This window comes from Tachysurus vachellii, chromosome 4 (assembly GCF_030014155.1).
Source record: "Tachysurus vachellii isolate PV-2020 chromosome 4, HZAU_Pvac_v1, whole genome shotgun sequence".
In the NCBI taxonomy this organism is placed as follows: domain Eukaryota; kingdom Metazoa; phylum Chordata; class Actinopteri; order Siluriformes; family Bagridae; genus Tachysurus; species Tachysurus vachellii.
Genome location: NC_083463.1, coordinates 31,956,898 through 31,976,188, shown reverse-complemented (window position 1 = coordinate 31,976,188; position 19,291 = coordinate 31,956,898). Strand labels below are relative to the sequence as shown.

Here is a 19,291-nt window from a genome sequence, read left to right as displayed (position 1 = left end):
GAGAGTGGGATTATAAATCATAATAAACACTGATTATAAATCATTATAAATACTGAGAGTGGGATTATAAATCATTATAAACACTGATTATAAATCATTATAAACACTGAGAGTGGGATTATAAATCATTATAAACACTGATTATAAATCATTATAAACATTGAGAGTGGGATTATAAATCATTATAAACACTGAGAGTGGGATTATAAATCAAATGGTGAAGAACTGATACCTGATGGAGATTTGAGAGCAAAACTGCTCATTTCATGATCAGTATCGTTATCAACAAGCACAAAAACACGTCCTTCTCTCATCCTTCTATTGATCCTGAAGATGATGATGTCCACAAGGGCATGGTAGGAACCGCACTGGAGCACAGAGGCTCTTTATTTTCTGTCTTTCAATTTAGAAGCTCTCAATTCCATCACAAGGACATTTCTGACCTTTAACACAAGCCAGACAGAAGCGTTCATGAGCTCAGCGTCTTTTAGACCAGATGAGTGACTCTCGAGTCTTCGGCGAATCTGAAGCGTTTCTCCTGAGGAAACAGATCAAAAACTCTTCATTTCAGTCGTCTGAATTATTGAAGCAGGACAAATTCAGGGCAAAGTGGTCGATAATGTCTCCCATAGAAGAACAGAAATGATCTGTATCCTGGGACTGGTGTAGATACTTCAGGAAGAGCTTTATCTTTATCTTCATCGTTAGCTCTTTATTTTTGTGTAACTTTTTTTTTTTTTTTCAAAATTTGATCTCAAATGAAATTTAAAACCTTCTTTACACCATAATTTAGAATCCAAGCTCTGAAGCTACAAGAATCAGCGTCTCAGTGCTCAGGAACCTGCAACAACGGCTAATTTCACATAAACGTCTCACACTCTGTTCTTTACTTCTTTCACGTTTTAACTGTAACAATTCTGTCTAAGGCTCAGCAGAAACATGTTTTATTTAACTGAACATTATATCCTTAATATGGTATGTCAGGTTTGTGTCAGGAGGTGGCTCTGGTTAGCTGCGATAGCTTCGTTATACAGGACAGAGATGAGAAAAAAGAGGAAGCTGACGAGAAGAGAGAGGACGATGGAGTCAAGTGTCAAGAGAAGACTGACGATTTAAGCCGAGGTTAAAGGATGAGAGAGAAAATATTTACAGGGAGACAGACACAGAGACAGTGGAGGAGTTAACGAGAGAGAGAGAGAGAGAGAGAGAGAGACAGAGAGAGAGAGAGAGAGAGAGAGAGAGAGAAAGAGAGAGACAGAGAGTGTGTGTGTGTGAGAGAGAGAGAGAGAGAGAGAGAGAGAAAGAGAAAGAGAAAGTGTTTGTGTGTGAGAGAGAGAGAGAAAGAGAAAGTGTTTGTGTGTGTGTGTGTGTGTGTGTGAGAGAGAGAGAGAGGGAGAGAGAGAGAGAGAAAGAGAAAGTGTGTGTGTGTGTGTGTGTGTGTGTGTGAGAGAGAGAGAGAGAGAGAGAGAGAGAGAAAGAGAAAGTGTTTGTGTGTGTGAGAGAGAGAGAGAAAGATTGTTTACACTCTGAAAAGTTTAACACTTTTTTTTTTTCCTGAAACACAAGAGAAAAGGAAAATAAAATGAGAAACAATGAGAAAATGTTCAAAACATAGAGAGAATGGCAAGACTTCATAAAGAATAAATGAGTCTCTCTCCCTCCCCCCTCTCTCCCTCTCTCCCATCGTTAAACGTTCTTTGTGTGCTGAGACCAGTCCAGATTACACATTGTTCAAATCCATCACTCAGGCTCCATTCCAGCTGTGATTAGCGGTAACATTTCTTGAGTGAGGAGGAGGAGGGAATTTTTTCTTTTTTTCCCTCATGTTTGCTGATCTAATGAACGAAGCCAGAGTAGACGAGTGAGAAGAAGTGTGTACAGAAGTATTTATTACTGTTAGGGATACCATTCCACAAAAGTGTGCTGTATTTCAAGTGAAAATGAGAGAGAGAGAGAGAGAGAGAGAGAGTGAGAGAGACAGAGAGAGAGAGAGAGAGAGAGAGAGTGAGAGAGAGAGAGAGAGAGAGAGAGAGAGAGAGAGAGAGAGAGAGAGAGAGAGAGAGAGAGAGAGAGCGTGGGAGAAAGTGAATTTTAACAAGCCTTTAATGTTCTGTCTAAATTTTACATAATGAATGACGAGAAGCAGAAGCCAGCTTCAAAATATAGAAAAAACACATTTTGTACTTAAATATTTTCAGATGCCGTCATCACGATTTTCTAGTTAACAAGAAGGAAAAGATTAAAATAACACACTGATCTGTGTGCAACCTGGTGGTTTGATTTCCATGTGCTTTGTATTAGCCTTGTTACCAGCATAGATTAGCATAGCAAGCTAATAAGTGCTGACTTTCAAGCTTCATTTTTCTTCATAAAGTCTCTCACACAGTAAATAAACGGTCATATATACTTCTAACTTACTTCTAACTTTCCATTAGTACATCATCCTCTTTTCACTCACTATTATTATTATTATTATTATTATTATTATTATTATTATTATGGGAGCATCTACAGTAAACAGTGACTTAAAACCATTATTGTTCTTTCTACAGCCTTAGGTGAAGGATTGACAGTCTACGTGAAGTGAATACTGTACTTCATGTGCACCACTGCATCGCTTAGCCACATGTAGCTTAGCACCACTGCATCGCTTAGCCACATGATTAGTCACATGTCCTGATTTTATTGCTTTATTGTTTTTAAAATGAAATAAATAGAATAAAACACATCTCAAGTCTGCTGGATTGTGATTGTTCAGAAGGCGGTGATTAATTTTCTAGCACAGATATGTATTAATAGAAGCGCTAGTTCTGGTATTTTTTTATCGTTCCTATGGTAACAGCAGAAACTTTTATTTTTTATTTAAATTATTTATATAGTGAGCGTTTCCTTTACTAACATATATCAAGAGATAAAGAAAAGAGAAAGGAATGTTTACAGCTGCTATAATTTGAGAACAATGATAATGATATCATCTGACTGTCACGGAGTCACCAGGTCCTTCTCTCACTCACCAGCACTCACATTCCCCTGAGTACTATCAGCATCACCTGCTCCACATTCGTCAATCAACACACACACCCTATATAAGCCACTCTCAGTCACTCAGTCTTTGTCTGGTCTCGTATGAACTAATGAGATTTATCCCTGCAGTCATTCAAGCTCCAGACTCCCGTTTGCTTCACAAACAACCGGCTCTCCTTCCTTCTCGCCCGCCTTCGGGGCGATAGGATTACCCTTCTGCTACCACTAGTTCCCGTCAAGGATCCTGAAGCACGATGAATGTTCCCGCGTCAGATCCCATTCGCGAATTGGTGGATCTTCTGCGCTCCTCGCTACAATCCGGCACCACCGCACCAGTCACAGCACCGTCTTCTTCGGTGGCCGTAGTCGCATCTCCCATGGCCAGCCCAGCACCCTACTCTGGTTCGGCGGAGAATTGCACCGGATTTCTGCTTCAGTGCTCCCTAGTATTCGAGATGCAACCTCACCAATATCCCACCGAGCGCTCGAAAATAGCCTTAATCATCTCTCATCTCCGAGGAAAGGCTCTCCAATGGGCCAACTCGTTGTGGCAACAGAACTCCCAGACGGTACAGTCATATGATTTGTTTGTCTCTCAATTCAAAGAAGTATTTCATATTTCTGATGCTGATTCCTCAGCGCGTGACGAGCTGTATCAAAAAGCTGAGTCCCCGGTACATTGGACCCTTCAAAATCGTTAAGGAGATCAATCCGGTGGCGTTTCAACTTGAACTCCCCAGTGCCTATCGTATACACCCTGTCTTTCACGTGTCTCACCTAAAACCGTATCACTCACCAGTCTCTCTCCCCTCTCTCCCAGGTCCTGGTGCTGACGATGTACCCCCCCTACCTACCCTGGAAGAGGACACCAGGATCTACTCGGTGAAGGAGATCCTGGATTCCAGACGCCGAGGTGGGGTTCTCCAGAATCTCGTTGATTGGGAGGGGTATGGACCTGAGGAACGTTCGTGGGTGCCCCGGAATGATATTCTGGACCCCAATCTTCTCCGGGAGTTCCACGAGTCTCGCCCGGACAGGCCTGCACCGCGGCCCAGGGGCCGCCCACCTCGGCGCTCTGGTATTCGCCCCGCAGATTTATCCCCGCAGTCATTCAAGCTCCAGACTCCCGTTTGCTTCACAAACAACCGGCTCTCCTTCCTTCTCGCCCGCCTTCAAGGCGATAGGATTACCCTTCTGCTACCACTAGTTCCCGTCAAGGATCCCGACTCTCTTCTCATCTGTGTTTTTTTCCCCAGCGTGTGTGATCCAGCGTGCTACAACTTCGTTGTGCTTCATTTGCATGCTAAGTGCGATACATCTGTTCACGGACTTCAATAAACATTACTTTGGTTTCACTTACCCCGGCCCGTGGCGTGTGTATCATTACACTCACATTTAGATGAAAACATCTATGGTGATGTAAAGGTATATTTTCGTACCAAAAGGGTACAGGGTGTTTCCTGTTGTACAGTGGGGCAAAAAAAGTATTTAGTCAGCCACCAATTGTGCAAGTTCTCCCACTTAAAAAGATGAGAGTGGCCTGTAATTTTCATCATTAATCACATTGTCTGATTTTTAAAGACTGTATTTGCAAATTATGGTGGAAAATAAGTGTTAGGTCAATAACAAAAGTTCATCTCAGTACTTTGTTATATACCCTTTGTTGGCAATGACAGAGGTCAAAGGTTTTCTGTAAGTCTCCGCAAGGTTTTTACACACTGTTGCTGGTAGTTTGGCCCATTCCTCCATGCAGATCTCCTCTAGAGCAGTGATGTTCTACATGCAGTCTGACTGTTTGAGGTTGTGGACAGGTATCTTTATTTATTTATTTATTCATTCATTCATTCATTCATTCATCTTCTACCGCTTATCCGAACTACCTCGGGTCACGGGGAGCCTGTGCTCAGGCGTCATTGGGCATCAAGGCAGGATACACCCTGGACGGAGTGCCAACCCATCGCAGGGCACACACACATTTATTTATTTATGTATTTATTTATTTATTTTTATTTCTTGAAGACAAATATCTACACAATGGTTACAAAGACAGAAAATGCACAGAACAGGAATTTTCTAATAGAACCATTATACATATGCTTGACTGATTTTACAACATATCTATAACAAATCACCCCCCACCCCCCCACCCGAACCCTTCACTGTTAGATTAATTATAGAAGATTTCTTTTAAATGTTCTATAAACCAAAGCATATTGTATTGGAGAAGCAGCAAAAACAAATAAGTTAATAAATAAATATAAATAAAAATTGGTGGACAGCAACACTGTCCTGGACGATATAGAATAGGAAATAAAGCATACATATAAAAGCAATTTCAGTCCTGTAAGAATAATTTGATTGGATACCAAATCTTCTTAAAAGTGGATAGTTTCTCATTTAATGAGTATCTCAATTATTCCAAATGCAACATATTGCCCAGTTCTCTGGTCCATAGTTCAATGGTTGGGACAGTATCTGCTTTCCACATCTGCAGAATAAGTTTTTTTGCTAACGTCATACAGAACATAATGGATTGTGTTTGATATCTATTGCAAAAAGCACTATTTGCTCCTAAAATACCAATGCTGGGTTCAGGCTCCACATTGATAGAGTGTGCTTCAGAAAGAAATTTAAATATACCTTTCCAAAATGGCTGGAATTTGGAGCATGACCATAAAGAATGGAACAAAGTGCCATCTACGGTTTTACAATTGTTGCAGAGTGGAGATACTGTAGGATGTATTTTATAAAGTTTTGATTTTGAATAATGGAGCCTATGAATTACCTTGAATTGAATCAAATTAGTTCTAGCATTCACAGAGCATGTATGTATGTTTCTCTAGCATTCCTCTCACGTATTTTCATGAATGTTGGAACCCATGGACAGGTGTCTTTTATGCTGATAATGAGTTCAAACAGGTGCCATTAATACAAGTAATGAGTGGAATTAAAGAAGTTACATGTCTGTGAGAGCCAGAAATCTTGCTTAATTTATCAATTCATTCATTAAAAATCCTACAATGTGATTTCCTGGATTCTTTCTCCCATTCCGTCTCTCATAGTTGAAGTGTACTTATGATGAAAATTACAGGCCTCTCTCGTCTTTTTAAGTTGGAGAACTTGCAAAATTGATGGCTGACTAAATACTAGGGATGAGCAAGTACAGCATTATCTGTATCCGTATCCGTACTCGGAGTGGGTGGTGCCTAACCCGGAAGTAGGCGGGGCTTGTCTTGAAATGGGCGGGGCTTTAACCTGTAATAATTAATTTGTAATATTTATAACACTAGCTTACTACCTTTATGTTTTTATGAAATACAGGTGATGTAAAGGTATATTTTCGTACCAAAAGGGTACAGGGTGTTTCCTGTTGTACAGTGGGGCAAAAAAAGTATTTAGTCAGCCACCAATTGTGCAAGTTCTCCCACTTAAAAAGATGAGAGTGGCCTGTAATTTTCATCATTAATCACATTGTCTGATTTTTAAAGACTGTATTTGCAAATTATGGTGGAAAATAAGTGTTAGGTCAATAACAAAAGTTCATCTCAGTACTTTGTTATATACCCTTTGTTGGCAATGACAGAGGTCAAAGGTTTTCTGTAAGTCTCCGCAAGGTTTTTACACACTGTTGCTGGTAGTTTGGCCCATTCCTCCATGCAGATCTCCTCTAGAGCAGTGATGTTCTACATGCAGTCTGACTGTTTGAGGTTGTGGACAGGTATCTTTATTTATTTATTTATTCATTCATTCATTCATTCATTCATCTTCTACCGCTTATCCGAACTACCTCGGGTCACGGGGAGCCTGTGCTCAGGCGTCATTGGGCATCAAGGCAGGATACACCCTGGACGGAGTGCCAACCCATCGCAGGGCACACACACATTTATTTATTTATGTATTTATTTATTTATTTTTATTTCTTGAAGACAAATATCTACACAATGGTTACAAAGACAGAAAATGCACAGAACAGGAATTTTCTAATAGAACCATTATACATATGCTTGACTGATTTTACAACATATCTATAACAAATCACCCCCCACCCCCCCACCCGAACCCTTCACTGTTAGATTAATTATAGAAGATTTCTTTTAAATGTTCTATAAACCAAAGCATATTGTATTGGAGAAGCAGCAAAAACAAATAAGTTAATAAATAAATATAAATAAAAATTGGTGGACAGCAACACTGTCCTGGACGATATAGAATAGGAAATAAAGCATACATATAAAAGCAATTTCAGTCCTGTAAGAATAATTTGATTGGATACCAAATCTTCTTAAAAGTGGATAGTTTCTCATTTAATGAGTATCTCAATTATTCCAAATGCAACATATTGCCCAGTTCTCTGGTCCATAGTTCAATGGTTGGGACAGTATCTGCTTTCCACATCTGCAGAATAAGTTTTTTTGCTAACGTCATACAGAACATAATGGATTGTGTTTGATATCTATTGCAAAAAGCACTATTTGCTCCTAAAATACCAATGCTGGGTTCAGGCTCCACATTGATAGAGTGTGCTTCAGAAAGAAATTTAAATATACCTTTCCAAAATGGCTGGAATTTGGAGCATGACCATAAAGAATGGAACAAAGTGCCATCTACGGTTTTACAATTGTTGCAGAGTGGAGATACTGTAGGATGTATTTTATAAAGTTTTGATTTTGAATAATGGAGCCTATGAATTACCTTGAATTGAATCAAATTAGTTCTAGCATTCACAGAGCATGTATGTATGTTTCTCTAGCATTCCTCTCACGTATTTTCATGAATGTTGGAACCCATGGACAGGTGTCTTTTATGCTGATAATGAGTTCAAACAGGTGCCATTAATACAAGTAATGAGTGGAATTAAAGAAGTTACATGTCTGTGAGAGCCAGAAATCTTGCTTAATTTATCAATTCATTCATTAAAAATCCTACAATGTGATTTCCTGGATTCTTTCTCCCATTCCGTCTCTCATAGTTGAAGTGTACTTATGATGAAAATTACAGGCCTCTCTCGTCTTTTTAAGTTGGAGAACTTGCAAAATTGATGGCTGACTAAATACTAGGGATGAGCAAGTACAGCATTATCTGTATCCGTATCCGTACTCGGAGTGGGTGGTGCCTAACCCGGAAGTAGGCGGGGCTTGTCTTGAAATGGGCGGGGCTTTAACCTGTAATAATTAATTTGTAATATTTATAACACTAGCTTACTACCTTTATGTTTTTATGAAATACAGCAAAAACGTGTCAGACACTCAGTGTCTGGTTACTGGTTAGAGACAGCTGAAGGTTTAAAAAAGAAAAAAAATCTCCGACAGGCAGAGACGCAATGCGAGTCGCATTCTACCAAGCAAGAACCATGTCTGAACGAACCCACGTTTACCAGAACTCTACTGGTTAGTAAGTACGTATTATTAACGTTACAACCCGAAGTAAAAAGCTGAAGAAACCCTAAACGTTAACGGAAAAGACCCGCGAACCCGAGTGACTGAGGGAGAGACAGAGAGCTGTTGTGTGTGTGACTGTGAGTGAGCAGAGCGAGACACAGCAACACAATACATCTGTATGTGTGTAGGGGAGGGGCGCTGTGACTAGCCTATCACTGTAGGGGAGGGGCGCTGTGACTAGCCTATCACTGTAGGGGAGGGGCGCTGTGACCAGCCTATCACAGAACGCTGACACAATCAGATACTCAATGATGATTTTCATTCAATCCGAGCACAGATATTGACTCGTATTACTCGTATAATACTCGTACTCGGCAGAAGTGCTTTATTCGTACCGGATACTCGTTTCAGCCGAGTATCCGGCTCATCTCTACTAAATACTTTTTTGCCCCACTGTATGTAGGCTCACAGGAAATGGTTTTGCAGGTTCTTCACACTATGCAGTCAGCAATGCCACAAAGTCTGCACAAATAACAGCATTATTTCAACACAACTCTCTTTGTGCAAGTTGTCTTTGTTCAACACTCCACAATTTCATTTCTTTTAACATTTAAAAACTGCCCTGAAGGAATTTTCACATCACTCTCGACCTGTCTTCTGTTTTCTTCTGTTTTTTGTCTCCTGTGTTGATTTTCTGTTTTGAATTTGTTTCTAATGTGTGAAATTGTTCTTCTGCGTGAACCTGTTGGTGCTTGAACCTGGACTCCCTTCATGAGATCTTGTATCACACTGAGATGTTCCTGTATAAATTAAACAATTAAAATAAAAATACATTTCAGACACGATAATGGCAAAGGGTTTGTGTTGCCATGGCAACACACAGACTGGCTGACGGCCCGCGATACGTGCGTTAAAGGATTGGGTATAATGAGTTATTAACACATAACTGCTTCTTCAGCAACTTAAAAAATCCAGATATCATCATTCAGACTTTTTCCTTCTCCTAATGTCTTCTCTTGCATTTTATAAAATAAAGTGAACACCTCTGGGCACAAAGGGACGTTAGTCAAGGGTTAAAAGGAGAACATGTTGATCTTTCTCCTTCATGCTGAAGCTATGTCATTTTGTACCACAAACCACATCCTGTTTCTTGGGTATGATGTAAAAAATCTGTCCCTTACACACAGAAAATGTTTCTCACGGTAAAACAGTGGCATCTCAAATAAGTAGAGAATATTACAATGTTGTGTTCACGTGTCTGCCCAACCCTAGTGTTCATATCTTCCTGTCTCTGCAAACCTGTTCCTCGTCATTGTTTGCGTCTTTGTGGTCGCTGTCAGCTTTTTTGAGGTTTTTCCCCAGTGTTTTCTGGTTGTTTTTTGTGTGTTTTATTTAATAAATCGTGTTTAAACTCTCCCCGCATTTGAATCGAGGTTTTTATCTGTGAAGACAACAGAAGCTTTAAAAATTCTTTGTTTTACAATTTAAAGGAGATCGGTAGCATAGAAATGATAAATTACAAGTGTATATTAATGCATTGTAGCACATAAACAGGTTGGATAAATGCCTAAGGCCTTTAATTTCTATCCTAATTTATATTGTCTGAATTTATATCCATCTTGTAGACTGCAGCAGTTTATGATCCACATCAGAGAGAACATTTAACATTTAGGGTTTTAGGACGTTAGGGAAAGACTTCAGGGTGCTGAGGGGGATTTAGGGTGTTAGGGAAAGAAACAGAGAGAGAGAGAGAGAGAGAGAGAGAGAGAGAGAGAGGGAGAGAGAGAGAGAGAGAGAATAACCAATAACACCACTAGTAATTAAAACAGAGCATCGAACAAAAGAGTAGCAGCAGAATTACTAAACACTCAGAATATATTTCCCATGCATGAATTTATTGTTATATGTAACATAATGATATTGTGGCGGATAGGGATGAGGGAGTACAGCAGTATCTGTATCTGTATCTGTTAACCATATGAATTATCTGTATCTGTATCTGTACTCGGAAGTAGGCGGGGCTTGTCTTGAAATGGGCGGGGCTTTAACCGGTATGTTATTTTAAGCATGCAATTGATATGGGTTGATCAGAAATTGTTATATTTATTGCTGATTAGAAAAATATTTACAGGACAGCATCAGGATTGAGCTTCAGATCAATGGTTTTGATCACGATAGCAAACGAACTATATTACAGAACAAGTTTTGCAACAATGAAAACAAAACAATGCAGTGCAATTATGAAGTAACATGTAATGAACAACATAACTTTCTTTTTTAACTTTTAATTTTTTTATGATCAGTGTGATTTTTTTTTTTATTTTTTTTTATTTCCACACCAGGTGTGTGTGTGAGTGTGTGTTTGTGAGTGTGTGTGTGTGTAGCTTAATAATTAATACAATAATAAAAACATGTCATACACTCAGTGTCTGGTTACTGGTTAGAGACAGCTGAAGGTTTAAAAAAGAAAAAATCTCCGACAGTTCCATAGTGGCGGATGAAGGTTCTTGGGCCCTGATGATACAGTATGTTTGTACATGTGGTCCCACTGTGTAGTGGTCCCACTGTGTCCCACCATCACACTTCACTGTTAATGATCTTCTCTGAGATCCTCAGTCACATCTGCATGATAGGATCCTGACTGGTCCGAAGAGTTCATTAATTTTCTATCAGGTTCAGAGTTATATTAACGCACTTGTTACTGTTTCCATAGTAACAGCTCCTTCACAAGGATGCGTACGCAGGTACAGTGAGAAAGCTCAAGCTTCAAGAGTAATGTATCAGGCTTGATCTTTCTCCCAAAATGCAGTTTTATTAATAAATAAACCCAATAATGAAATGAGCCTTCAGAGAAACATCAAGCCACTGAGGATTATTTGAACAGCATTGAAATATAAAGTCTTGTCTTTTTCACTCACATCATTATGATGCTCTTTGTAGCATTTCTCTAAAATAAGAAAAACTATAAGCTGGAGAACCACATGCTTCCACACGGCCTGCTCATGCTGAAGCATCATTAAACCACCAACCATGACCTATTTACATCACAATCTTAAACAGGGCTGTGAAACTTTAGGGGTTGTACAAAATCTGTGTGGTTAATAGATGTCTGTACTTTAGTCCCGACATCTATTAACCACACAGATTTTGTGCTGATGGGTTTCAGCCTGGTTCACACTCAGTCGACCTCACACACATGGTCTACTTTAGGAAGTAAGGAAATATTCTACAAACTTCTACTCGCTCGCAAGCCAAACGCAGCCAAGCGGCAGAGAACCAGGACCTTCCTTCATCAGGTAAACACTTGTGTCTGTGATTACGTTGTTGTTGTTTATATCATAGAGTTATTTCACCTACAGTAAAAAAAACACAGATTAATGTTAGATGATCAAATTAAACTCCTTATATTGTGTTAAGAGACGCTGTAGTGAGAGGACGTACAGTACAGTACGGCCGAGAGAAATCAACTGCTCAAGTTCAACAGAGAAAATTTAGAAGAATTTATTTTAGAATTTATTTTAATTTCCAGTTAAAATAACAACACGGCCATTTTGAACCAAACAGAGAAGAAGTTTTTTTTTACTCCATTGTGGACTAAAACAGATGAAATCTTAGCAAGTATTAAGATTTTTTGATTACATTCAAATATATTTCCTGTTACTAGAGAAAGGTGTTAGAGATATACAGTAACTTAATTTAAAACTTTACATATATGTATTTATTCATTCATTCATTCATTCATCTTCTTTATTTTTATTCTAATTTTATTCTTATATTCTTTATTTATTTTTATTCTTATTTTGAATTTTTTCAGTTTCTATACTTCTATAAAGCTGCTTGTGTAAACTAGGGATTTTATACTTCTATAAAACTATGTGAATAATTACAAGCGCTTTACAAAGGAATTGAATTGAATATTAAAACGAATATATGGTCAATTAAATATATAACAAAAAAATCTTTATTTTCTTATTGTGTTGTTCTACTGGCTAGAAAATCTGTCGACGCCTCGTCATCATGACCCCTGTAACGGCTCCTGCTGATTCCCGACTCTTCCGATGCTCAGCTTTTCTGAAAGGCGAGCCCAAAGCACTGGGGGTAAAATACCATCTTCACACGTCTTCATAGAGCAGCAGTGTGCAGAAACATTTCAGATTTTTCCAGGTTGTAATCTCGTTCGCTCTTTTCCTCCACAGACTGTGCAGATCATGATCGGAAGCTTGAATTTCTTGTTCGGTATTGTTTTATCCTTGCTCATTGTCACACCCATGGTCATCAGTGGTATCACTTTGTGGGGATCTCTGGTCGTAAGTTAACACATTACTGAGGAACACAGAAGTGAATTAGATTTTTGGATTTATATTCAAGCAGCCCATAATACTGAAGCACGGTGCTGGTAGCATCGAGCTGAAACGTAACCTCGGCCTCGTAGTTGCTTCTCTGATTTGTCTGATTTTTTCTTTCATTTATTTTTCAAATTTAAAAATTATATTTTCCCGCTGTTGCTCCAAACAATGTACAAAAACTGATGGATGCTTTTTTCCTTTCTCTCAGATTTCTTTTAATACTGCACTTTCTTCGTTTTCATTATTTTTATATTATTTTATTATTCTCATTGCTTTCTAGCAAATTCTGGGTTCCTTAAGTAACAGGTGTATTTATATTGATTTGTATAACAGTCCAGGGTTAAAAATTATACTATTATCTATTATTATCTATTAATATTATATAATCTATTAATAGATACTATTAGATATATTATCTATTATATTATAATTACTCTTTTATCTAGAGTCATAACCAGAATTGTATTAAAACAAACTGTATTGAAGTAAAGTTTAACTTTATAGTTTATTTTCTCTTTCTACACAAACTAGCCCATATTACTGAACAATATGCTACCACCACCAGGCTTCAGTAATATGGGCTAGTTTGTGTAGAAAGAGGAAATAAACTATAAAGTTAAACTTTACTTCAGTACAGTTTGTTTTAATACAATTCTGGTTATGACTCTAGATAATAGAGAAAGGTTTAAGAGTTGAACAGTGATCCGAGCTGATAACCTTCACTTGTACTTGATAAATAATCATGTTTCTTTTTTTAAACAGTTCATTAGCTCTGGTGCTTTATCAGTCGCTACAGCCAAAAAGCATAATCCATGCATGGTATGTAAACATGGATTACTAATAATTTCTTTACTTACTGTTTTAATTTTAAAGTAAAACATCTATCACTGTGTTCGTGTGGTCGTAAAGCAGTGAAATAAAAGGAAACATCCAGTTCAGAAAAAGTGATGGTTGTTGAGTGAGAAATAACAGATGTGGAAGTGCACAGTGGTTGTAGCAGACTGCTCATAGTGTAGCATTAGGAACACATAAACCACTTCCTGACAAGTTCTTTATATATTTAACCCTTATACGTACAAGCAAACTTGCAAAAATGTTTGTTTTTTAATCGATTTATAATTACATTTAATGTTGAACAAGGATTAATTTATACATTTAAAATGAACATCATGAGTTTGTGGATTTCAGTTTAATTTGAATTTCAGATGAAACATAACGGTGAAATGTTCTGATGAGCTGCGTTACGTGAGGTGGCCGAGAAGTGCAAAACACATTAACAAATCAGAATACACATTAACAAATCCGAAAACACAACGACAAGTCAGACAACCCAGAAATTGTTAGTGTATCGTTTTTGAGTGGAAACTTACTGATCATTGTACAAGACACCTGTCACTCAAGATATACAGGTATGGAATCTTATGTGTAATGTGTAAAGTTCTCCGTTTAAATATAAGAAAATAACAGAATTAATCCACAGTAATCCATTCCATCCATCCATTCCAACTTTTCCCTGCGGTACACTGTTGAACTTCATGTATAACTTGAGTGACAGGTGTCTTGTCCAATCACAAACTATACCAACCGCTTCCGGGTTGTCTGAAATGTCGTTGCGTTTTCTGATTTGTTAATTTGTTTTAGGATTAGTTCATTTGTTTTGCACTTCTCAGCCACCGTAGTTACGTCTTAACATACCTAAGCACAAACATTTCACTTAAAATCATGTTTCGTTTGCAATTAAAAGTTCCCAAGAAACAAAAGATCCGGTTTGACCCCTGACCCATATAAAGGTCAGAGATGTTATTATTTAAACAATGCCCTCTGAAGTAATAAGCATTAATAGAAACCGTCTGCACCAGTGTCAGAGCAGCTCTAGACAACTACTCAACATCTTTGAGAAGAAAGATTAGATTGAGAAAGTATCTATTCTGTTATACGATACTGTTTCCTGTTTCCTCTTTAGGTGAACACCTCGTTGGGAATGAACGTGTTCAGTGCTGTGGTTGCAAGGGTCTTGATCATTCTCCTCTCAGTGTACATGTTGATTCTGCGTTTCTCCATTGACTTGTGTGAATATTACTCCTCTAGTGACTATTCTTCAAACTATTCCTCATACAGATGTCAGCAGCGCGTTCAGTCAATGGTTTGTATCTCATTCTACTTGTCCCCAAATCACATGATGTTTTTTTTTTATTATTTGCTCTTACATTTCCAGCCACACATACGCTTCCTTAAGCCCTATTCAGACGGGACTAGTTTTACAGGGGGTCGTTAGAGAAATTTCAGTTTCACAGACGTACTTTGTGATTTTAATCCCGTCCGAATCTGCCACGTCTGTCTTTTTCTCACACGACCTGTGTAAAAATTCCAGATCAAATGACCTACTGTTTTTCAGCAAAATCGGCGATCCTCTGAGAAATCTAATCCCGTCTGAATGCGAATGTCTGTGATTGCCGAAAATGTTTTTTCCAAAACGCGTTTTCTTGTCTGTTTTGGTCAACGTGAACTACCGTATTAACCCTAGAGCACCGGTATTAAAGGTTCTGCTTTCTGCACACCAATAAATGGATATAAATGTGTTTGTTACCCTGCGAAGAAATAAAAAAATGAAATCAACAAGAAGAGCCAAATCACGTAAATTGTTAAGACTAATAATAAGAAGTAATATCAGTTTCAGGTAAGAGTACTTTCATTTCTATAGTCAATTACATAACGTGAAAATTATATAAATTATATATATTTTTTTATTATTTTTAATATTATTATAACGTGTATAACATTTTTAAACACTTAACAATTTAGGATGTTTACATTTTAAAGTGCTTAAATATAAATTTACTTAATTTCAAAATACATTTGATCACGCATTCCACGCATCCTGGACATGTGGTCTTGTGCAACGCCCACATGTAAAACACAGACACTCCTACCTCCGTAATAAACACAGAGATGTTAGTCCCGTCCGAATCCATACATGAAACGACAGACGTCGGCTGAAAAAAATTCTAACTCAAACGTCGTTTGGAAAACTATTCCCGTCCGAATAGGGCTTTATTTGTATAAAGATAACTAATTAATTAATTTCCTCTTTACAACATTTTTATGTGTCATTTTCATGCCATGAATATTTCTTTTAATATTTCCAGCTGCCACAGTATGAAAGAAAACTATTATTATTAAACAGATTATATATTTGCATGTTAGAAAACTGCTTTCTTTTTATATTTATTTACTCATTTGCTGGGTTTGTCTGTTTGTTTGGGTCAGTATGGACTCTATGGAGTGTTGTTGGTTTTCGCTGTGCTCGAGTTCATCATTTCTATCTGCACTTCTTCTTTCGCCTGTAAAGCTACCTGCTGCTCCACAACTACAGTGAGTCTGTTTCTGATGTTTTTATTCTATCCTGCTCACACAGTCTGAGGCCCTAAACACAGACTACACACAGAACGCAGGAACAGAGTGTGGTTTCCAGAGTAAAACTGAAACTCCGAACTGAAACCCGTCTGTGGAAATACACATCAAGAAAAAAAAAACACCTCAGTCATCGTTTTAAGAATAAACTTTATCAGAAATCACACGGCAGATGCAAATGAGTCTAAATGCATTGACTCTGGCTACTTCTGCATGTTAATTATAAAACAGCTCTTAAATAAATTTAAGCAAAAAAATCTCATTCTAGTGTCTTTAAAAAAAGTGCTCTAATTTACTTTATCCTCATTAGTCCGTACTACACATTTAAGTGTTTTTAAGATGGTATTTAAAATAAATAAATAAATAAATAAGAGGCGTGTCTCAGTTACTTGGGAAAGCACAAAATTCCGTTAAATTACATTCTAATATTCTGCTGAATAATTAAAACAGTAACAAAATCAACACACACATCTGAATAAGACGATATTCTGAATATGAGAAACTCAAATGTTAAATATTGCTGTGATCCTTAGATTCAAGTCACATATGTAAAATGTAAAGTTGTGAATTGTGTGTGTGTTTGTGTGTGTGTGTGTGTGTGTGTGTGTGTGCGCTGAATCTTTTTGTTACTCACAGCAGATGACTACACAGGTGATTTATACACAACAACAACAACAACCGATGAATCAACAGTTGATCCAAATTCCTGCCTACAACCAAGTTCCACAACAAGCTCCTGTAATCACCTACAATGTTTAAATGATTAAAAATGATGTCATTCAGGACTTTTCTGAAACTTGCCATATTTTTGCAGTCAAATCCTGCTTCCTGTTTCATCTTTGTGTCTAAAAATGACCTAAAATTTAATTAAATAAAAGAATTTCATGTAGAAGTAAATTGCAAGAGCAGTTTAACTGTTGTATAACGATTGACTGTATGATTAACAAATAAACAAAAAAATTAAACTTTCCGCATGCAATAAGGTCTATGTTTATCTCCTTTAACCACACACACATCAGCATGAGGTCTCGAGTCATCGTGATAAAATAAAATATCATTGAGTCAACAGTGTTGAGTTCTGGCTTCTGATTGGTCAGAAGATGTTGAGTGATTTCCAATAACAGCAGATCTGACAGTTTATATTTATACTGATCTAAATTAATGTACTACAGCAACTCTAAATATAACAGGAGTCTCCAGTGTCTGAGGTAAAGCAGTCACCATGTGTGGAATGTTCCAAATATTTTAAAGGCGTTAATGTGTTCAAGTCATTCGGGAGTCAGAGGTGACGGTGGTGAGGAAAACTCCCTGGCAAGATATGAAGAAGAAAATGAAATTTAAAACCTTCTTTACACCATAATTTAGAATCCAAGCTCTGAAGCTACAAGCATCAGCGTCTCAGTGCTCAGGAACCTGCAACAACGGCTAATTTCACATAAACGTCTCACACTCTGTTCTTTACTTCTTTCACGTTTTAACTGTAACAATTCTGTCTAAGGCTCAGCAGAAACATGTTTTATTTAACTGAACATTATATCCTTAATATGGTATGTCAGGTTTCTGTCAGGAGGTGGCTCTGGTTAGCTGCGATAGCTTCGTTATACAGGACAGAGATGAGAAAAAAGAGGAAGCTGACGAGAAGAGAGAGGACGATGGAGTCAAGTGTCAAGAGAAGACTGACGATTTAAGCCGAGGTTAAAGGATGAGAGAGAAAATATTTACAGGGAGACAGACACAGAGACAGTGAAGGAGTTAAAGAGAGAGAGAGATAGAAAGTGTGTGTGTGTGAGAGAGGGAGAGAGAGAGAAAGAGAAAGTGTTTGTGTGTGTGAGAGAGAGAGAAAGAGAAAGTGTTTGTGTGTGTGTGTGTGTGTGTGAGAGAGAGAGAGAGAGAGAGACAGAGAGTGTGTGTTTGTGTGTGTGAGAGAGAGAGAGAGAGAGAGAGAGAGAGAGTGTGTGTGAGAGAGAGAGAGAGAGAAAGTGTTTGTGTGTGAGAGAGAGAGAAAGAGAAAGAGAAAGTGTTTGTGTGTGTGTGTGTGTGTGAGAGAGAGAGAGAGAGAGAGAGAGAGAAAGAGAAAGTGTTTGTGTGTGAGTGAGAGAGAGAGAGAGAGAGAGAGAAAGAAAGAGAAAGTGTTTGTGTGTGTGTGTGTGTGAGAGAGAGAAAGAGAAAGTGTTTGTGTGTGTGTGTGTGTGTGAGAGAGAGAGAGAAAGAGAAAGTGTTTGTGTCTGTGAGAGATAGAGAGAGAGAGAGAGAGAGAGAGAGAGAGAGAGAGAGAGAGAGAGAGAGATTGTAACTGTTTTTTTCCTGAAACACAAGAGAAAAGGAAAATAAAATGAGAAACAATGAGAATAGAGACTGTTCAAAATAGAGAGAATAGAAAGACTAAATAAATGAGTCTAAATGAGAGAAATAAATGAGAGAAAGAATAAATGAGTCTCTCTCCCTCTCCCCCCCCCCCCCCCCTCCCATCGTTAAACGTTCTTTGTGTGCTGAGACCAGTCCAGATTACACATTGTTCAAATCCATCACTCAGGCTCCATTCCAGCTGTGATTAGCGGTAACATTTCTTGAGTGAGGAGGAGGAGGGAATTTTTTCTTTTTTCCCTCATGTTTGCTGATCTAATGAACGAAGCCAGAGTAGACGAGTGAGAAGAAGTGTGTACAGAAGTATTTATTACTGTTAGGGATACCATTCCACAAAAGTGTGCTGTATTTCAAGTGAAAATGAGAGAGAGAGAGACAGACAGAGAGAGAGAGAGAGCGCCAGACAGAGAGAGAGAGAGAGAGAGAGAGAGAGAGAGAGAGAGAGAGAGAGAGAGCGTGGGAGAAAGTGAATTTTAACAAGCCCTTAATGTTCTGTCTAAATTTTACATAATGAATGACGAGAAGCAGAAGCCAGCTTCAAAATATAGAAAAAACACATTTTGTACTTAAATATTTTCAGACGCCGTCATCACGATTTTCTAGTTAACAAGAAGGAAAAGATTAAAATAACACACTGATCTGTGTGCAACCTGGTGGTTTGATTTCCATGTGCTTTGTATTAGCCTTGTTACCAGCATAGATTAGCATAGCAAGCTAATAAGTGCTGACTTTCAAGCTTCATTTTTCTTCATAAAGTCTCTCACACAG

At 38.0% G+C, this 19,291-nt stretch overlaps 1 protein-coding gene across 2 annotated transcripts; it reads left to right on the top strand.

Annotated features, from left to right (window-relative positions):
* The first annotated feature begins 11,522 nt into the window (after positions 1-11,522).
* Positions 11,523-17,141, top strand: LOC132845019 (membrane-spanning 4-domains subfamily A member 4A-like). 2 transcript variants are annotated; one of them, XM_060868993.1, is made up of 7 exons: positions 11,523-11,698; positions 12,396-12,500; positions 12,599-12,709; positions 13,511-13,567; positions 14,712-14,891; positions 16,016-16,120; positions 16,799-17,141. In XM_060868993.1, exons 1-7 carry the CDS (start codon positions 11,558-11,560, stop codon positions 16,916-16,918), a joined length of 819 nt encoding a protein of 272 aa, XP_060724976.1. In that variant the 5' UTR covers positions 11,523-11,557; the 3' UTR covers positions 16,919-17,141. The 2 variants fall into 2 exon arrangements, with proteins under 2 accessions (XP_060724976.1, XP_060724974.1); XM_060868991.1 differs by having other exon boundaries at positions 16,796-17,141.
* The last annotated feature ends 2,150 nt before the right edge of the window (positions 17,142-19,291 follow it).